Source organism: Alosa alosa, chromosome 16 (genome assembly GCF_017589495.1).
Source record: "Alosa alosa isolate M-15738 ecotype Scorff River chromosome 16, AALO_Geno_1.1, whole genome shotgun sequence".
NCBI lineage: Eukaryota > Metazoa > Chordata > Actinopteri > Clupeiformes > Clupeidae > Alosa > Alosa alosa.
In genome coordinates this window covers 24842323-24867845 of record NC_063204.1, presented here as the reverse complement: position 1 = coordinate 24867845, position 25523 = coordinate 24842323, and the positions used below count along the sequence as shown (strand labels likewise).

At 45.1% G+C, this 25523-nt stretch overlaps 1 protein-coding gene across 7 annotated transcripts in view; it reads right to left on the bottom strand.

Annotated features, from left to right (window-relative positions):
• The window catches only part of zfhx4 (zinc finger homeobox 4), an 88869-nt gene that overhangs the window by 60735 nt on the left and 2611 nt on the right, over window positions 1–25523 (bottom strand). For 2 of the 7 annotated variants that reach the window (XM_048266003.1, XM_048266009.1), the window contains exons 1-3: window positions 24528–25023; window positions 2736–5398; window positions 675–1177 (exon numbers count right to left, since the gene is read on the bottom strand). In XM_048266003.1, the coding sequence (XP_048121960.1) occupies window positions 675–1177; window positions 2736–5352 (3120 nt within the window). In that variant the 5' untranslated portion in view covers window positions 5353–5398; window positions 24528–25023. Of the gene's footprint in view, window positions 1–674; window positions 1178–2735; window positions 5399–6481; window positions 6533–19383; window positions 19438–23245; window positions 23290–23556; window positions 23639–24527; window positions 25024–25523 lie in introns of those variants that run through there. The other 5 variants (XM_048266005.1, XM_048266007.1, XM_048266006.1 and 2 more) reach the window with 5 other exon arrangements.

Below are 25523 nucleotides of genomic sequence, written 5' to 3'. Positions count from 1 at the left end.
TGATACACAAATAAGAGACAGTAAATCTGTCTTTCCCTACATTTCTCAGACACACACACACACACGCAATTAGTGACTCTTCTAAGGATATTTTTGAAAGCTTTAAGCAACATGTCACTCAAGAGATGACACAGTCATTTCTTTTTCCCTTTTTTGTAGTGTTACTGAGGTGAAGATTTCGAAAAACAACAATTACGGCTCAGCTTGCTTTGCTGTTGCTTATCTGTGATGTTTTTTTGCGTTCTGTGGAAGAATTCAATTAAGTTTGATTTCCAAAGGCATCATGTAAATGACCTGACTGGCATCTTACTGGTTTACAGGAAAAGAGTGCTGAGAGAGGTCGTGTGTGTGTCTGTGTGTGTGTCTGTGTGTGTGTGTGTGTGTGGGGGGTACAGGGAGCAAATTACATTTACAGGTCTACTAATGACATCTGACATCATAAAAAGGCACTCGCAAAACCCCCCACAGCTTTCCTGCTCCACCAAAGAGACTACCAACGCTCTATAACATCGAGCGGCTACCTAACGCTAAAAATAATCTACATTGTGCATTTAACTGTCTGCTGCACAATAGGACAATGTGTTTTTGTGTATATTACTGGATGTTCCCACTGTCACGGCACTTGGTGGGAGTTGTTGGGGAGCGTGTGTAGGAGAGTAAGAAAAGCGACTCACCTTGTAGAGTTTGAGAGCCGCCTCGTGCCGCTGGTTGGTGGTGTGAAGCCGCAGCTTCTCCACGCTGTTGCTGTAGTAGTCGCAGGCGTTGCACTTCAGGTGCACGGGGTTGCCGATGGCGATGCACTTTAGCCTCCACTGGTTGGCCTTGCCGCCCTCCTTGATGTGGGCGACCAGCTGGTACTTCTGCATGTGCTTGTCCGTCTTGCAGTGCAGCTGGAAGTTGGCCTTGAGCTGCGTGTTGTAGTTGCAGAGCTTGCACTGGTAGACGTCGCCGATGAGCGCGCGCCACTCCTCCTCGGGGAGGGCACGCTCGGCGCTCACGTGCACGCTCAGGGCCTCCAGGCTGTCCGAGGTGAAGCGGTTGCACACGGCGCACTGGAAGAGCTTCAGCTGCGGGTCGCTGATGCAGGACGACAGCTCGCCGCCCGACAGCACCGACAGGTCGTCACCCATTAGCTGACCGCTCGCCAGACGGAACTCCACCGGCACCTCGTTATTTACTGTAGAGAAGGAGGGGGAGAGAGAGAGAGAGAGAGAGGGAAAGTGAGAGAGACAGATAGAGATAGAATGAGTATGTGTGTGTGTGAAGGAGGTTTGTGTTTGTGTGTGTGTGTGTGAGAAAGAGAGAGGAAAGGGAGAGAGTATGTTTGAGAGAGACAGAGAAAGAAACGCAGAGAGAGGGGGAAAGCGAGAGAGTATGATGTGTGTGTGTGTGAAGGAGGTTTGTGTTTGGGTGTGTGTGAGTGAGAGAGAGGAAAGGGAGAGAGTATGTTTGAGAGAGACAAAGATAGAGACGCAGAGAGAGAGAGAGAGAGAAAGACAGAAGGGGAACGTCAGATATACAACAAGATAGAGTGTCCATGTGGGTGTAAGAGAGTAGAGAGAGAGAGTGAGTGAGAGAGAGAGTGAGAGAGAGAGAAAGAGAGAGAGAGAAAGTGCAGGGGAGGGAGAGAGGAGGAAATCAGAGATAGGAGCGAAAGAATGAGGGAAATGTAGAAAGAGAAAGGAGGGATTTTTATTATTACATGAAATTAAAACGAGACAGAGAGAGAGAGAAAGGGAGAGAAAGAGACTGGTGTAGGGCACCCACACAAAAGGATTTGATAAAATAAAGCCTCGTGTGGAGTATGGCTTCTATAAAGCTTAAACTATAAAAAGCTGTAATAGGATTGAATCAGGATCAATTACAATCACCCCTTTCAACTTCTAAACTCCCTCATCAGATAGCTTTAATTACTCCTTCCAGGCATGCCACTCCTCAGTTTGTACTTCTTTCCCCCCCAAAGGCATGAAAGCTGATCAATACAAAAGAACCGGCTGTATTTTCAGCCTCTACAAAAAAAAAAATCTTACATTCTTTCAATTGTAATTTACTCTTTTGATCACCTCTGTTCTACAAGGGAAATGGATCAGTTTTCTGACACCGAAAACCGCGACTGACAAATTCAACAATTATAACGGTGTAATGCTTAGCACCAAATTAGTCGTCACTCAATAACTCATGTAATGTTTTTTTTTTTTTTTAAATGGGAAAAATGCTCCTGAGAGAGATAGATTTGCAGCTTCAGAGAGGGATGTAGAGCCCGACATGTCATTACACGACAGTATTAACACAGAGGATGAGAAATGCAGGGTGACTGTTTGGTTGCAGAATTAGAAGCAGGAGCCTGCGCATCTGTCACACGATGACCTGCAGGTTGCGAGCGCCGTAGATGAGATGAGAGTGAGCTGCTACTGGGTCATTGTTTAAACCACACCTCTCCAGATCTGCTCCCTGACACAACGTGGCCTTTATTTATTTATATTAATTTTTTTTTTCTCCCTCTCGTCGAGTCGAGGGGTGGATTAAGCTGACTTAAGAAAAAAAAAAATTAAGAAAGAAAGATTAAGAATAATTCTCATGTGGTGGAAAATAATCATGCTTTTAATCAAGGAGAAAGACAGGGGACAATAATGGCATCACGGCCACTATGAGAGAAAAAAGGAGAAAGAGAGAGAGAGAGAGAGAGAGAGAGAGAAAGAGAGAAAGAGAGAAGAGAACTAAGGCGTCAGGCTCACCGAGGTTGGGCCCGAGAGCAGCGGCCGTGGCGGGGTCAAGCTGGAAGGGGCTCATCATCATCTGCTGCTGCTCGGACGCGGCGTTCTCCAGCTTCATGCCGGTCAGCCCGATGTTCTGCGCCAGGTAGTACTGGTAGAGCTCGGCCTCGGCCGGCGCCAGGCCCAGGTGCAGGTTGTGCTGGATCTGCTTCATGTTCTGCTGCAGCAGCATCATGTTGTGCATGTGCTTCTCACTGGTCATGTGGATGCGCAGGTTGCGCGCCACGTTGGTCTCGTAGTCGCACACCTCGCAGCGCCACGTGGGCTTCTGCTTGGGTTTGGAGGGCGAGGGCGCGCTGGCCTGGCAGGCCGCCGCCAGGCTGGCGCTGCTGGGCACGACGGGCGCCGCGTGGTTGAACACGGGCTCGACGCCGCCGTTCTGCAGCGTCTGCACGTTGTTCAGGTGCTTGTCGGACTGCATGTGGATGCTGAGGTTGCCTTTGGTGGTGGTGGAGTAGTTGCACACCTCGCAGCGGAAGGGCTTGTAGCCGCACGTGTAGCTCTCGCCCCGCGCCAGCCGTGGGTGGGCCTGGCCCGAGCGGCAGTAGGCGCACGAGCTGCCCGACTCCGGGTGCTTCTCCTTCATGTGGGCGTCCAGCGTCTGCTGGTACTTGTAGTGCCAGTTGCACTTGGGGCACTTGAGGGTCTTGCAGGAGTTCCTCGAGTGCATCATGGTCATGTGGCCGCCGAGCGAGCGCGACGAACCCAGGACGGTGTCGCACTTCGGACACTCGATGCCGCTGCCCCCACTGCCGCCGCTGCCCGGGGAGCCCTCCCCGAGGCCCGGGGTGCCGGGCGTGCTCGTGGGAGTAGCTGCTTGCTGGCGCATGGGGCCCGGGCTCTCGTCGTCTCGGTGACCCAGGTCGTTAGGGTGCGAGGGCGGCGTGCCTCCGTCCCTTGCCCCCAAGGAGTCGGCAAACTCTTTTCCGCTGCCGTTGGCGGAAGAGTCGTTGTTGCTGTCCCTCGTGACAGCAGTCGATTTCGTCTTCTCAAGCTCGTCGGAAACAGTCGCGGAGGACGGAGAAGTACCTCTTTCAGTATATTTTAGCACACTGGACAGTAAAGGAGAAATGCTTTGGTTTAAGAGAGGGAAATCTTTGCTACTGGTACTATCCGCTAGCTGGCCCGTGCCGTTGTCCTCGAGCTCGTTCGAGTACGCGTCTTCGTCGTCCTCGGCATCGCCGGACTCGCCGGGCTCGCTCTTGATGGGGAACTCCCCGTTCGAATGCAAAGTGCTAAGGTCCTTCTGCCGTTCACAGTTGCTCTCCTGATCCCTGGCTCCACTGCGTGGTGACGAGCGCTGGACGGACGCGGAGCTGGCCTTCACTGCCGCAGCCGATGCTCCCCCCAGGTTCATCTCAGCCTTTGGCATCTGGGCGTTCCTTGGCGACTGGTTTGCCGACGACACAGCAGAACTCGCGCTCCCCTTCAGGAAGGCAAAACCAGCCTGCAAAGAATCACCATTTTCAACATGAAAAGCATTCCACAGACCACGAAAGCCAGGGTCAGGACCCATGAAGTTTGCAGTAGAAAAATGGGGTAACACAGAATTGGATTTTTTTGGTTCCAGAAAGCTTATAAGAGGTTCTTTGTCTTTGCCTATCCCCTGTATGATGGCAGAGACATACTTATTACTAAGGAGCTTCTGCTCCTCCTCGTTGAGGGTCATTCGATGGTCATGCACGGCATGGGTTACAAATGACCTACTATAACCAAAAGACAACTTGCACAAGAAACACATCAGAATTGGTTTCCTTTTCCCATCGCTAATGCAACCATCGAATTTGGACAAGTCCACATTGTTGGGGACATCTTTGGACACACAGGTGTTTTTGGCAGCGCCATCAAGGGTTAGATAGTCTTTCTCACTCTTGTGTCGGAGGTCGTAGACACGGAAACTGTGCAACACAGGACCGACTCCTGCAAATGCTGAGGTATTTGGGAAAGCCTGATCGGCCGTAAATGGTTTCCCGAGGGATGAAGCGATGTGAAAGGTATTGATCACCTGTGGGTAGAAGGACATTGGGGCAGCGGCAGACTGCTCAGTCTTGTCCCCCGCAGCAGTCTGAGAGTTTGGGTACAGTGCTGGGGAAAAGAGGCTCTTGGCCTCCGGCTGGGCTATCTGGCTGCTTTCTTTGGAGTCCTCGAGAATAAAAGCGGAGCCATCGGGCTGGTAAACGATCTCTCCCGTCAGGTTCTCCACGTCACTGTCGTCCAGGTCGCTGGCCTCGCTCTCGTTCTCGTCCTTGGGAGGAGGCAGGCGGGCGCTCGGGCAGTGGTGCTCCATGTATTTTTGTAAACTTGAGAAAGAAGTGGCACATTCGTTGCAAGGGATCTCTTTAGCTGAAGCGACCGGGGCGACGGCCGCATTCTCCGCCGTGCTCAGTCCAAACGCGACCTCTCTCAGACTCTCCTCGGCCGTCCTCAAGTTGTCGTTCGTCGGGTTGTTTTCCTTGTCAAGCTCCATCCCAGGGACTTTCTCGGGCACCTCATTATCAAGATGTGTCGTCTCACGTAACTTTGATATCTTAGGCCCATTTTCCTGTCTTGAGAGAGAGGGAGAATCACAGGTTTCCATGGCAATCACTACATGAGGATCTCATCTCATCCAGTCTGTCAGGGACCTGGATTGAGAATAAAAAAGAAGAGAGACAAAGAGAGAGGACATTAGGAAAAAAACCCATAATAGAACTCTTCACATACGGCAGATATTTCAATACCAAATATGGACAACTGCTCTCAATGTCCAGCTGTCAATGTCTTCAGTAGAATGGTGTCTACATCATTTTAGTTTCTTTAACAGTTCATGTTATTAAAGCTACAAAAGAAATACTTGAACCTAAAGCAGATGAGAACCAAGCTGTTACTCAATTCTGGATCCACTACACCACAACAGTTCAACAGCTTACTCACAGTGACTTTTTGTGTGAGAGAAAAGATTTGAACCATTCTTTCGTCTTAAAGTATTCTTTAGTCATGGGGGTTAGTGCGTCTATGTGTGTGTGTGTGTGTGTGGAGAGAGGAGGGGGTGCACACACACACCAACAGCCAGAGAATCAATTCAGCGATTCACTGCCACACAAAAGTCCCATGAAGGCTCTTCATTAAAAGACTGTGATTAGAGAAAATCACCCACAGGGAGGACGAGCTGGGAGAATTCAAATCATCACCACTGTGGCTCAGAGCAGCCGTGCTTCTTTTGGTCTCTGCCTTGCTCCCCAGTAAATCAGCTTACTCGCAATCTTCCCTCGGTGAGGCTCCCACAGCAGGTATCTAACAAGCCCTGATTAAGTGTCCATCAATATTCTAAATTCTGCCCCATGCCCCTGCAGGATGGGTTCGTCTGACAAGCCCAGTGCTGGCCCACAACTCAACATTAATATGGAGTGCACCCTTTCCAATCATCCTCAGCAACCATTGCAGGAGTTTTTCCCTTCTATTCCTCCCTTGACAACGAAAATACACACACACTGAGACCCCCACACACACACACACACACAAAAGAACACTATTTGAAATACCACTGTGATGTTATCAATCCTGGAAGGCTGCCCATCTCTCAACCGTCTCCGCTTCAATCAAGCCCTCTCCAAGCCTTCACAAATCATACGCAAGCTTGGATGATGAAAATCTTTCAATCATCTTTTTATTTTTCCCCTCTCTCCTTCCCTCATCCCTTCCTCCCACTCTCTCTCTTACTCACTCACTCTTCTCTCTTTTTATTTCTCTTTCTCTTGTCATCGTCTCTGAAGCTGGAGCCAGAGATGAGCCCAGTCTCTCATAGCTGGGAAAGGAGACTCAAGCCCTCCACTTCGGCATCAGGAGCGCACAGATAGTATGGGAGGGGTGTTGGGGTGGGGGGGAAGGGGGGTAAGCTGCCCCCTTTCGCCTCCCACTGCTACCCAGCCCCTCTGGATACACACAGGCCCAAACAGAGGCTCCACCCCAGGCCCACCCTCCCTGCTCAAAGGCAGGCAAAGTAACAGGGGTAACAGGGTGGTGGAGGGCCAGGAGCCTGAAACCCACTCAGTGCAGCCACCGCTGTGCTTTCAATTAAAATGAAATACAGTGCATCCCTGCACAGCCCACCATTTTTAACAAACAAGGTCTCTGCCAAAATAGCACCAGCCCTCATTAGCCAGCACGCTCAGTGGGAGGAATTAGCTAATTGAGGACAAGAATACAATCAGAGAGGAAATAGCTTGTTTTCATGGCAAAATAATGAAATATATACAGTGAATAAATGAGGAAAATGGAGGAAAAATTTTACGATGAGATGAAAATATTAAACAACGAGAGCAGCCATGCCCTCTCCACCTTGTTTTCAGAGTCTCCCTTTGCTGCACAACAAAGTAATTTGGGGATTCATTTAAAACAACCCTTGGCCAACTGTGACTTGTGGGGAGGCCCAATGTATATTAACTACAGGAATGAAATCAAATGTTCTTTTTTTCTTTTGTTTCTCTCTCTCTCTCCGTCCCTCCCCACCCTGGCCTCTAATCAAGTCTAATCTTGAGCAAAAAAGAGATCGGAGCAGAAGCCAACGGAGATTAGGGAGAGACTACAAGTCATTTATGTTTGTGCATGACAGATAAACTGTCAGATTAATCAGGGGAAAATGAAACATTACAAAGGCAGATGAAAATGTAATTTTCCTGAGCTGAGCAAACATGAAACGGAGGTTACCCACACAACAGGCAGCCGAGAGTTCGAGAGAGAGAGATGGAAAGAGAGAGAGCGCAAATGAGTGAAGGCTTCTTTCACCCAATGCCAGAAAGACATTCAGAGCCGCAATTAGCTCGAAATTAGCCCCCATTTGCATCCAGCTCCAAACATCAAGAGGGGAGCCAGGATGGGGCAACGTTTATGCAACGCGAGAGGAATGTGTCTCCCAAACACACACTTTGGCACGAGAAGCTGGTGAAGATTACAATGTTCTCCTCTGATAATTTCTCTCCATCTCCCCTGTTAAGATCACAAGGTAACATCACAGAGACAGCAGCTGTGCCTCAAGGGCTTATGGGCGCTGCGTGCGTCTGTGTGAGTGTGTGTGTGTGCATCTGCCAAACACACACACACACACACATACACCACATTCCAGTGATGTTCTGGGAGACTCCATGGCACATCATAAAACAACAACCTTCTGACAATGCACATAACAGCCCTCTTTCCCTGCCTCTCTATTGTCAGGCGTGCACACCCCACTTCTATGTGATTTGTTTCCATTATATTTCACCCTTTACATTTATCAAAGGCTCAGGGAAATGATTCGCAGATGGAGCTACACTCAACTTCCTCAGTCTACTCACTCAGGTTGTGGTGGTGGTGGCAACGTCTCACGCGCCTCTGCTATCATCCCAAAATGAGTTGAGTCGTTTTTTTTTTGTTTTGTTATGGTACTGGTCTACACTACTTAGCACCTCTGTGCCTTGTAAAACGCAGACCCACAGGTTTACTTGACGCAGCTTTAGACATAAAAGACAATCTGCTATTTTATTTTTCTAAATCATGCACACTTCAAGTGCTAGGATGCCTCCGCAGAGGTGTGTTGCGTGACGCTTCTCTAGCGATGCCTGGGAATCATTACATCACAGTGAATTATGGACGAGTGCACAAAGAGATAAAGAGCTACACTTGTTTTGATGCCAGACATCTACCCGCTGACGCTAGCAATACAAAGAGAGATCCTACTGATATGCGGGCGTTTGATGAGGTGTCTTTCACTGTCAAGCACTTTAACTGCTTGTGCTTTTACTTCATATGTAACTGCATAGTGAACGCTAAGTTCATCCAGACTTTTGAATTCTGAGCTAAAAAGTCAACTACGGAACGGTTAGGCTATCAGTCTCATCTGAATAATTTTGACTAGCCCCAAATCAAAACTACTGCTGCTTAAGAGAAAAAAAGGAAATATTAATCATTGTTCAGGAGGGAACAGACAGCCTTTTTCCACAACTTGAAACAAGTGATCCACTACATCCTAGATTAAAGGGTTCCATGTGTGTGTTTTTTCCCCCTGATATCATTTCATCTGTGCAGAACACGTCTGTGTGATTCTCCGCACATGCACTGCCATAGTTTGTAACTGAAACAGCTCTCCTCCCCACCCTTTTCACAAAGTTGCCACCTTCTTTCGATGCACAAAGCAAAAAAACTAACAAAAAGCCCTACCTAACACAAAGATCCGTTCCTTAGAACATAAAGTGTCTCTGTCCTTCCCCTGCCACCCACCCAACCCTCACCACTCTCTTTCTCTCTCTCTCTCTGTCTCTTTCTCTTTTTTACCCTCAACAATGAGGCCACAGATCTCCCTGCCTAGAAACCGTTCCAGCTCTGGTTAGAACAAAGCAATGGCAAACAACATTTCTACCTCTGTTTTTTAATTAAGACTGTCCCTGCCCTCTCCCAGTGCTCCGTGGAGACAGTGTGTGAAGTGATTAAAAAGAATGTGATCTGATCAGGAGGGGGGCCTAGTGTGTGTGTGTGTGTGTGTGTGTGTGTGTGTGTGTGTGTGTGTGTGTGTGTGTGTGTGTGTGTGGGGGGTGGTTTTAATAGGAAAGGAATGCTAGGTTTGCAGGAGTGCTAAGTTCTTGGGAAAGAGGGCACAGAGAGATTTCTTTTGCCTTTTGTTTTTCTGCCACCCCCACACACACACACACACACACACACACACACACACACACACACACACACACACACACACACACACACACACACACACACACCCCCCTCACATCACCCTTTCCATCTCCCTTTCAGGAGCTTGCACCGGAGGATAGCAGCCTTTCTCAAAGCTGGGGATTTCACTTGCTTTTAACATTCCTCATCCACTCTCTCTTGCTCCCTCTTTTCTCTCTCTTTTGTCTTCGTCCTTTCTTCCCTTTTAAGAAGCCAAACGCAGGTTAAAAGTTAGCCCACTTCTGTGTGGCCAGAGTGTGTTTTGCTGCAGTGACACCGTATAAAAGAAATGAGACCGGAGAAGAAATAAATAAAAACATCCTTGAATTATATGAGCATACAGAAAGGTCAGTCCCGTCTCAGCTCTGGCCTTTTTTTCTTCCACCTTCAGCCCCCTCCCCAACCCCCCCTACACCAAATCCTCTATCAAAATGTCATAGCGCGTTAGGCAAAGACAAAAGAGACTCACTGTGTGGAAGCTACACATATATCTAATCCTGACAATGCCATGAATGGGCCTTCACAAGTGTAATTATACTTGTTTATTTGTTGCCATGCTGAAAGAACTGATGAAAAATCCATCAAAGAGGTATTATCCAAACATCAAGCGCTTCTCTGCCCTTCCAAGGACACTGGGGACCTTAAGTCTTTCTTGTTTAAGTCAGAAAGAAACGGAATTGCAAAGGAGAGGAGGAGAAAAAAAAGAAGGTTAAGCGTGACCATTTTTTTTTTTTTTTTTTTTTTTTTTTTTGTTCTCACAAAGATTTTCTGCGACCTCGTTTGTGCCCAGAGGTGTAATAGTAGAAGCTGTAGAAATCCCCTGTGCCACGGAAACATTTGGAGGCCCCTCATTTTCAACCGATACCATATCATTACTGTCGGGCGTGGCACACCCCCCCACCCCATCCCCAAACTTTGGCAAAAGAGTCCTTTTAGGAGTCAGGAATCTTGTCGGACAAATTACCTATCCACAAAATGCCTCCTGGAGAACGAAAATCAAAAGGCAACGTGTGTGTAAGTATGTGTAATCTCCCCAAGAATCTAAAAAAAGAGGTTGCACCAGTCCTGGGTGACTGCATTACTGTCCTAATCTGAGGCCTTGCTTTCTCTAAGGCATATCAGAGCAAGTACCAAGAATAATATGGCCTTAAAAACTCCACATGAGAAATGACTATGACTTATGGTTTATAGTAATATTATTGGGATGAGGCCATTTAAATATAACTAAAGGCAAACTCTGTTAACTGTAAGGGGGGAAAAAAATTAATGAGCACTGGATTTAGCCTGGTTTCATGCAACTGGCTTTCCCGTTAAAGAGTTCTAACAGGGGGCACCCATATCAAAGGGAGACATAATCTACATAGCTAATGTGTTTTCTCGATTCAAAGCAGAGTTAGAGGGCGGAACAAAAAAAGAAAAGCGAGAAGAAAAAGGGAAAAAGCCACAATTTTTCTTTTGCTGGCAATCTGGAAGCACTCTGGAGTTAATTATGGCTGATTGGAAATGAACCGCACAAACAAAGGCCAGTCTATGTCCAGACAATTATACTACATTAACCAGCTTAGAGCTTCCCACTGGTGTGTATGCGAGGGGACTCCTTCGAGTGTGTGCGGGGTCGCGTCTACCTTCCCAGTGCAGGCAGGAATGCTCCTGCACCCAGGACTAATGAAGAGCAGCCTCCAAAGAATGTGTGACGACCTCCCCTGACATGGCGAGAGAAGAAAAGAGAGAGAGAGAGAGAGATTGAGAGAGAGAAACGTTCAGCCTCAGTCACCACAAAGGAGATGAAGGTAATTAAGTTTGAAAGTAAAGGCCCTTGCAACAAACAATGACGCTGTGTCTTTCTGGAAGGGAGCAGGGATAGAAGAGAGAAGAGAAGGGGGTCGGCTGAGGGAGGGGGCAGAAAAATCATTAACATTCACTAGAAGGGTGGAAAAGGCATGGGGTTAAAGGGGAGAGCTCAGTGTCTAAGAGCCTGCCTTCCCCTTTAAGCAGGTCCTCTTGCTCTCTCTCTCTCACTCTCTCTCCCCTACACCATGTGCTCCTGTCTTTTTATCTGTTTTTTTCCCTCTCTCCAACTCTTTCACCTCACATCTGGTTTCACATCTTTCCGAGTCATCTTCTGCTGTCTGCCTGTGTCCACGTCCACGTGATGGAAGAAAGATTCTCCCTCCTTCCCTCCCTCCCCCTCCATCTGACCTCTCTCACACTCATTCTGTACCTTCCACTAACCCTCTCTAACCCCTCCCTCTCCCTAGCCCCACTCTCTAGCACTGTTTCAACACTACACATTTGTACCTAATAGGCAGCTTTGCTAAGTTAACTTTCCATTTTTCCCTTCTACCTCTCTCGCAGGGAGAGAGAGAGAGAGAGAGAGAGAGAGAGAGAGAGAGTAGTGAGTTTTTCCCCCTTCTATTTAAAATAAATGAAAACGAGGCATATTTGCCAGCCCACCTGAGACTCTGGGCTTACTCGTGGCGTTGTGTGTTTTGCTAAGAGAAATCACCAAGATGCAAATGAGGGTTGCATCCCTCCTCTCAACCTCCCCAAGTCCCCCGCTGAGTCTTTTAGCTTAATTAGCAAAGCAGATATGTTATTTCCACACACAATAGTATAGTGTAGAACTACCATACACAAACACACACACGCGCCACACACACACACACACACACACACACACACACACACACACACACACACACACACACACACACACACACACACACACACACACACACACACACACAAGGACATTTCAGAGGAGCTAACTGCTGAGTGTAAACAGTGTGTCCTGGTCCCTCACCTCTCTGTCGTGGGTTTTCTGTGAGATTTCCTCATCATTTACACATGCATGAGCAATACATACAGTTCACTTTCAGCTGCACTCACACATCTCATGGAGGCAGACAGCACTGTAGCCCTCCTCTCTTCCCTCCTCTATCCCTTCATCTCTCTGTGTGTGTGTGTGTGTGTGTGTGTGTGTGTGTGTGTACAGTTGCATGTGGAGATCTGTATGTGTACACACCTGGATGCATGCCTTTGAGTGTGTGTGTGTGTGTGTGTGTGTGTGTATGTGTTTGTATGTGTTTTTCCATGCTGACCAAGGAAGCAGAGAATCTAATTGCAGCTTTGGCAGCCTCATGTTTAGTAATCGCCCTCTCTTTGTCTAGCCCATGCAAAGCTGGATTAGAGTTAAAATGATGACTGGCTTAATCCTTTGATTTCCCCGTGCTAAATAAATATTAATCTACTGGTCAATCGTGCTCTTGTAAGGTACAATATATACAATATGAAAGCGCTTACCAGTTACATAAATCGCCGTTTGTGCTGCATCTGTTTCAGTAGGAGAAACCTGTGCCCCTCCCCAATTTATAAAAAAAAGGATTTATGAAGTGAAATTAATAATCCCTCTAAACATTAATCCTCATAATCTAGGATGTTGTTGTTTGACAGGGAGATGCACTCAATTAATCAAGATCCGAATGAATAAATCACACAGTTTTGTTTTGTTTTGTTATGTTTGTTTGTGGTGCTGGGGCCGCTGCCAGGCTGATATAGGTTCAGGGCAGTGAAAGCAGAGGGAAGTTCACTAGTTCAGAACACACACATTGAACTCAGCAGTGGAGAAACAGTACAAACAGATCTGCTCTAGAGTGGGCAAACAGTGACCACAGACGCACACACACACACACAGAGAGAGGGAGGGAGGGAGAGAGAGAGAGAGATAAAGAAAGAGAGTGAGAGACAAGAATGTCTGAATGAACACAAACACGCAAGCGAGCATGCATACACGCACACACATGAGCAAATATGCACACAGCCATTGAAAGGCACAAACAAACACACACACACACACACACATACACATACTCAACGACTGACCCATAAAGACCCAATTGGCTCCTATTGTTGAGGCTTATGTAGTGAGCACATGATCAGATGTCCATACATAAGCCCACTGTGCCACTGTGTTGTGGAGGTGGACAAAACCTCGGACAAAGATGTGCACCAGCATCTAACATCATCTAACACAAGAGGCAGCCCACCATTCTGACAAAAGGATGTTGAAGTTTCATTTCAACAGCCAATTAAAGTACATCCCTCCCTCCTGCACACCTGAAGCAATGTGTTGATTGGCTGTTAAAGTTTTGTGTGTTTATGACACAATTTTGTTTCCCATTTACAGGACTTCACTGAGAGAGCTAGAGGACTGAATTTGAGACTTCGTTCTGTTTGTGCCAGTAGTTAATGGCCGCATACTGTTATTTTCTACCCTCAGTGGACAATCCCTTACAGAATCTCATAACATTTCATAACATGTAACATCTACCTAAACTTAACAACATAGAAAAACATTTAAGTGTGACCCGAGTGTGACCCGAGACTTATCTTCTGCTTGACAGAACAGGTGCTGTACACCTAGTCATCTTATCCACAGTCCTGCAGTGGTATGTACAGTATAAAACGCCGGTGTTCACGCAGAGCCATCTGACTCCGAGGTATGTGTTTTTAAAGACGTGCGGGAGCCACCATGTCTAATTGGGGAGCCATTTTGTTAGTCAGTCGTGCTGACCTTTTCCCCATGCTGTCATTTTCCCACAGCAACAATAAAGCCTAAAGACTATGCTCACAGGGCTGCCTGTCCTCTAATTATCTTCATAAATATAATCACAGGGCGCAGGTATCCGCTTATGCATTCCAATACTGTTAGGAATAGCCAGTTCAGCATTCCTCCGAGATGTATTTCTGAAAAAAAGAAAGACTCAAAAACAACAAGCCCTGTCAAAACAACTCTCACACTAACGAATGAATTCTTCTTCTAAATAGGCTTTTTGTATCGGGGACTAATGTCCTTATATGGATGAGCAAGACATTCAGCTCACAATATCTCCTCCTTTCTGGATCCGGGCAATTACTAATTAACTTAAGGTTGGGGACTCGATTTAATTACAGAGCTCCAACTGAAATGAACTTTAGACCAAAAAAGCATTTGCTTTTTAAAACAAACTCATTTCTGACAGCTGTTGTGAGTTTGCCCTCCTCTGACGAAAAAAAAAACCCCATTTGTTTTCTTTGCCATCATGGGGCCATTACTTAGCTCAAAAAAAGGAAAGAGAGAGAGAAAAAAAGAGGGAAAGAAAGAAAAAAACACATATTTATGTTTTAATTGGGTTTCACTCCAAACAAACAACTGTCAGCTTTAATTAGCCTGGTTTCAGATTAGGGGCAAAATATTCCATTATCAAATAAACTGAATGTCATGCGAACTACGAATCAAATTTACTCTCAAACACAAATTCCACAGACCTGGCTCTCACAACCACCCATTAACGTCCGTACAGTTCAGACACAAAATATGAAAGTAACATTTGAATAATAACCATATTCTAAAGAAAAGAGAGTCTCAATTCATTAATTTGCGCCAACGGTTTGGTCGGGGAAGAGCCATTTCTGAGATGAAAGAGAAGCACAGCTCTGCGGAGTCTTTGGGTTTGGCAGAGAGAGGGTGGGCAGGCAAGCGAGGGAGAGCGAGAGCAATATTACAGGAATTACAGCTTATTTTCACAGATGCCATTGGAAAGCCCCGGCGAGCTGCATTTCCTCCACCGCAAACATATTATCAGAGAGCCGAACAGAGCAGAGAGTGGACAGACAGTGGAGCGCTACGACTCCTACTACAGCCTTCAAGGCTGCTGCTGCTGCTGCTGCTGCTACTGCTACACACGGGTGGGGATTCTGGGGTCAATGGCAACTCCAACAAGACAAGACAGGACAAAACAAAAACAGAGCAAAAAAAAATACATCAAGGGAGGCGTTGTCGGCTGAACAAAAAAGATAGTTAACGCAGAGCACACACATGATATCTCAAGACCTCGTTGCCAACATTCATAGGAATAAGTCATTTGTTTTTTGTTATCAAACACCAACCACTCATAACTACAGAGATGTGTGTGTGTGTGTGTTAACCACACCAGGAGACAGTGTGTTAATGCTGCGGCTCAGATGGAAAATGTTCGATGTCCCAGTCCCTCACAAACCCCCCACCCACTCTTTCTGAGAATTAACCACATTGCATTAGTATGTATCTCCAGATCTTTAGTGAGCCCCTGATTTGATTTTATGTGGAATACCCCAAATGGACCTCAATTTTCCCTAATGGTCCCTTCATACTGTTTCAGAAAGAGAGAAAGAGAAAAAAAGACACAGTTCTATTACACTTTTGAACTTTCAGCACTTTTTGAAAATTGTCTGTAAAGGTTTTCAGATGGAAGGATGACTGAGATACCTAACTTTCCACAGGAGGACAAGGAGGACTGCTAAACACTGCCATAACTTCAACTCATATGGAAAAATATACCTCTTCCTTTTTACGACTGTTTAAAGGGCTTTTCTTTCAAAAATACACAAAAGTAGCCTTCCCCGGCATCCCGCACAACCTAAAGCTGAGCCTGTTTAAGACAAATTCCAGCAAAATGACCCTGCAGTCCACCCTGACACCAAACCATTTACACATCATTAAATGTGATGACAAGATGACCTATTACGATCCTACGAGAAAGGTCTCTGTTCCTCCTTACCACTGGAAAGTCTAAACTTCTTTAAAGCAAATAATTAGAGATGATTCCAACGACGTGGCCAGCCCAGACTGTGACAGGATATGAGGAGTCTAGTATTAACTAAATACCTCTCTTGGGACAGCTGGGGGAGTGCTCAACCTCCACCCCAACACAAACACAGGGCCCAACGGTGTGAGTGTAGCCTACCAGTGTGTGTGTGTGTGTGTGTGTGTGTGGTTGGTTGGTTGTGTGTCTGGAAATATCCTCTCTCTGAGCACAAGCAGATACATATCCCCACATTCGACTCATCCACACACACATCCACACATCCACACACACACACATCCACATACTCATGCAGAGCCACACACGCACACAAAACCATAGAGACAGACAGTCAGGTGGAGTGGCTATATTAATATCGTCTTTTCATTACGGTCAAGGATAACTGAGTGCCTTGCATATTCATGAGGCCAGCACTCATTTATCTGTATACTTAAGACACTACAATCATACATATTTAATTAGCCTCCACCATCCTCTTATGATCGCTAATAATGGCTTGTTATCCAAAGCCAATTGGCTTTGAAAATGTGCACCACAATACCGCATGTCTGTATGCGTATACATATATTATGAGATCAGACACTGGGGGATGCTTCGACTCAGGGGAGGAAATGGGACAGACATGCTGGTGGCTGCCATTTTGGCCTTAGTGTGTGTAACAGCATTTAGTGCTGGCAGGCTATGAACAGGCGTGGTTTCCATCTAAGAATCTTTGTTATTGCTGGTTTGTAGAGGGCTCAATGCATCTCTGCATTCTGCTGCTTTGATCCACATGTGAGTAAGTGGCTGTGTGTTGTGAGGAATACTACTGCTGATATCTTTTCTGGAAAGTTGTATATGGTTCTATTAAAAGCATGACCTGGTCACCATACATATTTATAACAGACTAAACATAGTGTCTGCTTTACCTTTATGCTTTAAAGCACTGTGTGACAAGGCACATTAAATCACAAAGGTGACCTGTACTCTGCTATTCTATGCTGCCTCCCTGCAAACTGCTCAGATGCTTTTCTCATGTTACTGTAAAAGGAGACAGAGAACAAAACAGACAAGAACAAACACACTAGAGCATACGTTGCAATGCACAATACTGCTGTGACACAAACCTATAGCATCCTATAGATAGACAATACCAAGAACATACGCTCTTCTCCCCTTATGCCCACTAAGGCTGTTGATGTTATATATCAAGAAATCAAATATCTGCACTCTTTTACACCATTTACAACAGGTGCACATCAAAGTCAACAGATTTAAACTAGCTTGCTGGACAAAGACTGAATACGGAGGCAGTATTTTAGCATGGTTTGTCCAACTGCACAGCTTTAAAAACAGCAATGAGTACTGACCACCTTACTGTTTAAATAAGGAACATTGTAGTTACTGTGAATTGCCATACAACAGAGCCAGGTCTGGTCTGTAGGGAACTAGCAGAAGGTCCTTGTAACCTGTGCTGTAACGGCACAGACATGACGACCTTCGACCCTGGACGGGTGCATGTGTGTCTGTCTGCCTGCCATCACGGGTCGAATGGGAGCCAGCGGTGAAGCTAGGCCGTGTTTGGTTCGGCGACCCTGATTCGTCAGAAATCAGTGTACACGCTCACCAACACAGGAGCAGGGAACTGGACTCTGCCAGATTAAACGAACACAGCTGGGTTTACATAAGAAAGATGTCTCACTCTCCTACTTTAACCTGAACTGGGATCAGGGAGAAAGGGAGAAAGACAGAAAGAGAGGGAGAGCGAGATGGAAAAAAAATAACGGAGCAGGAACCATTTGGATTTGAAGGGGAGCACACAGCAGAAGGATTAGTAGCTGTGCTCCATCACGTCTGTGCCTTAGCGCCTGCTTGTCCTTTCCAGGAAAATAAATGCACATGTATAAATGCTAAATCCATTTCTTTCCATTTTAATATCCTGAGCAAGATGGCTCATGCAAAACGGGGTGAGCTTGAGAGAATGAGGAGGAAGGGAGGGTGGGTGGGGGAATCCCCTAGTCCGATGAGACGTGGACTGACAGAGAGAGAAATGTAATCCAGCTTGGCCTCAACCCAACAGCAACAAAAACATTTAGATAACTCTGTTCAATAATGAACATTTTCAGTGAGGACAAAAATTACATTTCCTCTCGATAACAGTGCGCTTTTTTTTTTTAAAGCAAATGTTCGAAGACGTCGCAGTTCTTATCCTCTCTTTGCACAAAGCCTCAGTAACTCTATTAGTCTCTCCTTACCCCCCCCCCAAAAAAAAAGTGGGGAGTTTAAAACGCATCCAAGCAAAGGGGAGGTGACCCTACAGGGGTGAAAGGGACACTCCACTGCATACAAGTTTCCCTTGGCAGCGAGCTGGAAATCAACATCTGGTAAAGTATGTCAGAGCCCACACTCAGTCCAGCCAGACAATTGCCATGACCCGTCTTAACTGTGCAACCCACTCCAAAAAAAAAGAACGCACTGAACAATCCTTTGAACAGCATCTTTCGTTATCGTTCAAGGGTTAAAAAGAGTGGAAGTGTCATCTTTTTAAAAATCAACACAGAGCTTCCCTCTTTTGCACTAAAGGAACAAATGAGTTGCTCATCAGAGGAGAAAGGAGAGAGAAAACCATGCTTTTGTTCAGAAGCAGCACTTCTCCCTGTCTCAGTCTCTCTTCTCCGTAAAAAATTAGCATTTGAAAAAAAGCCTAGTTATGATGCACAAAAGGTCAGTGAAAGAGGACACTGACCTAGTGGAAAACAACAAAACAACATGGGGACATTTCTTTTGTCGCTGCCTGTGTTCACCACGAGATCATTTCCATACAGCCGACAAGAGACAGAGAGAGAGAGAGAGAGAAAGAGAGAGAGATGGAGGAGAGAGAGAGGGAGAGAGAGTAATTCCAGTGATGCTGCTGTACGTTACTCTTCCCCCAGTGGCGTTTGGAGCTCACGTCACAACGATCTGTTCCTCATCTTAACATTTTGAACACATTTTCTCTGGAACAAACAGAGGAACAAAAAAACACCAAAAATACAACAACAAAAAAAAAAATTGCGACTAACATCTCAGGCCAGACTGTTCTCTATGTCATTTAAGCACATCAATTCAAAAAGACCCATTTTAACGTGTACACCGTGCTGTCAACAGAACGATTAATTGACTTACAGATCTGGAATTTCCCCCGCACCATGGCACTTCTGCCCACAGAAGATACGGCTCCATTAGAACAATGCATCTAATGTTTTCGCAGTCAGACGCACTCATACATTTTTTCCCCGCACTAAAGCCAAAAGGAACCCATATTTACCAGTCTCTCATTACCATACTTAGTACTTCACGTGACGACAAAATCTGCCGGCATCTTGGGAGTCTCCAGATATATACGAGCTGCACGCATGTTGTCTCAAGTCCTCGACAAACACATCTTTAGGGACAGCCAAGACCCCCGGAATAAAAGAAAGAAGGAAGAGGCAGCATTTTCCATCTTCCTTTCATCTTAGCCACCCAGTCGACCATTCACCAGCCCATTCAGAGGCCACTCTGCATTATGCAAAGCAATGCTAATCCTCTTCTGATGCTTTCACACACATAGAAGCCTCTTCCATTCCTTCCACTGAAAAGCAATTATATCAGTTTACATTTCTGTCAAAAAAAAAGATCAACATTAATGCTGAGGAACCAGCATCTCATCAAATATCCCCTCATCTTTGGCAACTAGAGAAACTACAGATTATTTAAGATGGTGCGTGCAATTTTTGTGTGTGTCTGTGTGTATTTGTGAGTGTTTTCTCTTATTCTGAGTTTTTTTATGCTTTAAGTGTGTTATTTAATTAGCCTTAGGGAAGAGAGCGGCACTTTAGTTGCTGTGGAAACTCTTCTTGGCACTGACCTTCTCTTGTGTCGAGGCCTATGCAGAGTGGGCCTGATCTATTAATCACTGGCAAATTATGAAAGAATGCTGCTGAGCTGCTCGCTAGCGTCCTTCCTCGGCCCGGACACAAGCCATTGTCTTCCACGTGTGCAACACCAAGCCGCCACCAAAAAGAGACTAACGAAAAAGGCAGTGGATTTGCATATGCAAATGTCCACACGAGGAAGGGGGCTAGGGGCGCGTGTGTAAACAAGTGTCATTGTGAGATGGATTAAGCTCACAGCCTTTTCTTTCTTTTATTTTAGGAGGTAGTGTGAGGGGGTGGGGGGTCATGGGGGGTGAAGTGGGGGGGCATTAGTCAGCATAATTAACCAAGTCTCCATGGAGACTAATGAAATTTTGCTATGGTACGACTTCAAATTAGATAGCTGGTGATGCCTTTCCACTATCCTGCCTCCAAATCCATTATTTGCCAGAGAACAATGAGCCGTTTGTGACCAGCTGATCTCAGCCAGCTGAACAAACCTCCGAGTTGACAATTTGCATATGTTAATATAATTAATCGCTAATTACATGAAACATGTACATGTTCTCACTGCGCTTTCCCCAGGCGCTCTGAGGCTTGAACCCCGTCCAAGTCTTTAACCCTTCAGACAGCCTCTAAGCAGGAGAGGCTCTGTGTGTTATGGTACAGCCTCGGGGGCAACACAAAAAGCCCCCCACTTAATACATTAAGCCAGCTCCCTGACTTCTCAGCTTTCCACCCCCCCCCTCCTTTTCTCCAACCCCCCACCCAAACACACACACACATACACACTACACCCCCCACTCCGAGAGCTGTGGACCGAGGCATGTTCTGTTGCGTCCTAACTGGACCAAATTCAATTGGGCCACCGACCACAAAAGCCCCACAGTTCTTCAGACAACAATGTGATAATTTTTCAATGCTATCTACAGCCATCGTGAGGAGAAGAAGCGTAGAGGGAAAGCTATATTATCCTTTATGGAAGGTTTTTTTTTTTCGCTTAAATCAGTAAACTGATCAGTCAAGGACTGTCCATTGTTTTCGCTCTCGCTTTTTTCGATAAAACTATTTCAGATCACATAACAAATGAAGATATGTACCATAACACTTTTCCATGCAGCAGCCTGACATTTGCTTCCTCCGTGAGAGAAAAGTGCCAGATAGAACCAAAAAAAAAACAAAACATTGCCCTCGAAACCCTTGCAATGGCCCAGGTTTTGAAAGTGTAAGGAATCTTCATAGAAATCAAAAAGCCACGGCCAGATTAAAGAGCCCTTTGTCCTTTTCCATGTTGCATTTCTTTTAGCTGGCTAAATTAAGCGAGCCTGTCTGTTCAAAGCACGGAGCTGAATAGCCAAATGGAAAAACCGTTCTATCACATATGAAATTCATGCAGCTGTGCTTCAGAACAGGGACCAGATGGCACAGGAGGAGTCGAAAAACAAACACCTAATGACAGACAGACAGACAGAGGAACCTCAGAAAGAGAAGGGCCCATGGTGTCCGCTCTTAAGAAAACAGAAAATAAAGCTCACCCCCGTGACATCGGAAACTGAATGGGATAATGAATTTCCACAGAGCCAAGTGCGGCAGCACAATGAAATACTGTACAATACTGTGGGTTTCCGCATTTTGAAAGAAATTCGTCTTTTCATCGGCCGTGTCTTGTTCATGACTAGAGGCAATATTATTTCACTTTCTGACCCCAGGAAAGATTTCAGGAAGATGCATATTTACGGCAACGAGTGTATTCTGTTTATTAATGAATGCATGGTGTATGCCGAGGCTCTGTATGCCTCTCTCTCTGTGTGTGTGTGTGTGTGTATGAGAGAGAGAGAGAGAGAGAGTAGGAGAAAGATTGTGTATGTGTGTGTGTGTGTGTGTGTGTGTGTGTGTGTGTGTGTGTGTGTGCGCATACGTATCTGTGCTGGCCACAGAGACAGAGAGAGCGGAAGTGTCTACACATGTGTACCAGTTTCACAGTGTAAGGACATATTCATTGTAATAACAATCAATACTCGGATAACCACATTTTTAAAACTATTTTGCTCAGCACAAAATCCTCCCTCAGCGTTGCTGCACCCTAAATGGGACGTTTGCATGTCATGCTATGACAGTCATCTGCGATGCACTGCAAAGTGCCGCGACAGGGTTGAGGCAAACCTTTCTACAGTAAGGGATTTTAAATCATCCAGCCTCTTCTATTGGACCTGAGACTTACTGAGGTAGAAACCATAAAAAATGAAGAAGGGAAATTTAATCCCTGAAATATTGATTTGCACATTAATGTCATATAGGCAGAGGGCAATTTGGCTTCATGGAAATGACACATTGTCGGGTCTTTGGAGAAGTCTGAGCCTGTCTTTTCTGCAGAATCTCCAAGGCCATTAGGTGCTTCCCTGCCTGGCTTTACAATATCCCATGCAGCCTAAAAAATAATCTGCACTGTTTTTATCCATCACAAAATAAACACACAGGTTAGGAGACACCAAAATGCTCCACACACACACACACACACACACATCCCAGCTTCCCACCAAAACAAGGCATGCAGATAAAGCACAATACCTTTACAACAAAAGTCGCAGGGACAATTACATCACTCTGACATAGTTTAGAGGAAAGGGATTGTGGATCAATGCATCCTCAATTATTTTGAGAATACCAATGTATTGATTAATATCCAGCCATATCTCACACTATTTGCAGTTAAGATATTAGCCATTGTCCACATCTATCAATACATGTAAGGGTAACGTTAGCTACCAAAGTACAGAGTTCAGATATGCACACCAACACAAAGATAAAGGTAAAAACGGCTACTTTAATCTGTGCACTGATATAGTATAGTTAAAAAAGAAATGAAAAGGCTATTCAATACACAATCTATAACAAAGGTTGTGATAATAACAACACTACTACTACTAATAATAATAATATAAATACTAGTAGTAATAATAATAATAATAATAAGAGTAGCCTAATAATAATAGAATTTAAACAATTACAGGTAAAACACAAAAAATAGTCCATTAAATCCACATTTGTGCGGAAAATGATTTTCCAAATGTGCAGAAAATAACCTACAGTACATCTACATATATTACCAAACCATACCACGAAATAAAATGTCGTTTAATGTTTATCTTATTTCCTATAAAATAAACAAAATAAAGAAATTATTAATCCGCAACGCAGAAGACAAGAAGGGACCCACGAAAATCCTCAAAAATAAACCACCTCGCCAGCTCATGATACGGCGACCGGAGCCTTTACACACACCGCTACATACCGGGGTTTGTGTTGTGTTCTCCTCCTGCCTTGTTTTTTTCTGGGCTCTCAATGCAAGCGATCGATGCCCTTGTCACTGTCGCGTTCCAATCGGAGCCGAGACTCTGCCTTGCAGTAACCATCAACCAAAAAGCCAAGACACCCTACGTTCCCCTTTTCTCACCATGTCCAATGTTAGGGTTACAGCTCACAAAAAGCAATTACATGTAGAAGTTTAGGAATCCATGGCATCACACCACCATCCGCAAGGACAATTAATTGAATGGAGAACATGATACAAGAAATGGAAATAAGGCGCAAAATGGAACTTACAGCAAGAGGACTGAAGTAAAATGGGAAGTAGTATTGGTGACAATATGAAAACGTCGTGTTTTATAAGTCCATTTTCAATGGTAGACACTTAAGATTCCCGGAGTTGTTGTCTCGGTGGGACCTGCCTGATGTTAGAGTTGTATTCCTCCTATCGGTCTCTTTTCTCGGCGACACAGACATCCACGCCGCGGTAAAGGGAAACTACTTAGCACGCAGCAGGTAATAGCTATGTATGCCGAGTTATATTTTGGATGGAGATTACTTCATATGAAAGGATTCTTGACTATACACTAAGAATGAAACCCGTTGCTCCGTATTCGCACGCCTGAATCCACCAGTAGCCTACGTCGCGACACCGTTTCGCCAAAGTGTTATCAGGGTAGCCTGCATGCTCTGCTACGAATGTTGTCTTTTTGGAGCAACATTGTTTTAAAAGATAACGCCTAATAGCTCGACCGAGATGCCAACAATGGACCATACGACAAGATCAAAGCAATTATGTACCAGCAGGCTAATAGCTGTACAAAAGCCGCGTCCATCTCTTCGCCGAAAAGGCAAGAAAACCCGTAACGAACGTGAAATCGGACCTCTCCACTTCAAGTTTAATTATTAACCATACGGTGTCTTTCTTATACAAATCATGTCTTCATATGTGATAACTAAAACCTGGAAAAGATTATAAATAGGAGCCTGAATAAACTTTGAAAATAGAATCGGGCTACGATAGTGCTGTCATTCTCTATCGACTGCCTACTGTACTGACAGTTTGTTCTTAATAGTACCGCGATACCCGTTTAAAACTAAGCAAACGATTTTTAAAGGTAGTCAAATGTCAAGAAAGTCTCACAATTGTTGTTATCTGAAAAGGGGATGTCAAAGATTCTGCGGAATCAACAAAGAAAGATAATCAATACGCGACCTAAATTTAACACCAACTACTCAATAAAAGTTAAAGCTAAAAAAAAACTTACTTTCTTCCCCCGCAGATCTCTCCGCTTCTTCGCTATATCGTTTGTAAAGAAAACCACATCCAGTATATGCGAAAGAGTGTACCGAATGAAAAAAGAAAAATAATCCTCCAACTTTATTGGAAAAAAATAAAAATGCGAATGGCGAGAGGATGAAGAAGCGATCCTTTGGGTCCGGGCGTTTTGAGGGTGTCGACGGTTGCCTGGCTGTTAAGGTTGTGAAGGGGTTGGGGAAAGAAGGAAAGGAAATGAAAATCCGATATGTCTTTATTCTGCTAATTATTATCGTTTTAGCCCTGTTTAAAAAAATGGCTGATTAAGTTGAGTGCGCATGTCTTTGTGTGTCTATTCCCGATATGCACTCTGGGAATGAGAGAGAGAGTGGGAGTGAGCAAGAGAGGGAGGGAGAGAGAGAGAGAGCAAGAGAGAGGCGTAATTAGCGAGGTGATCAACAGTCTCCACATTGCAAATGACGCGCTGTTTCAACTTGGAGAGCCGAAGGGCAGTGCGGGCCAGATATACAAAAATGATCTAATAGAGAGAGCGGAAATCTTTTGGTTGGCTATATACGAAATTGATAAACGTCATTCTGAACAATACGTGCATGACTATGTCCTGACTTTCAGACACAAGTCATCTTTTTGACTCAAGATGAAAATAACAAACAGATACCGTGCTTGAGGATGTGTCAGTGACGATGTGGCCAACGCTACGGGTCTGTCAACAACCGGCGACAGCATTTTAACTTACAATCACTTGTTAGTTTCATTTACGACCGTTAATTAAAGAAATACAACGTTACACTAAACAGTATCAAATTTATTTAGACCAGTGTCTTTTTTCGCTTAACTGCTCGCCGTAAAGCGCATGAATGCAACCATACTGGTTTAACTGTAGCCTAGTTGACATCAGTGAATCGGTTTACTACTTTACAAACAAACTTGGCTTGTTTTAAAACAATTAACAAATGATATTTAGGCCATTAATAGGTCAATGCAA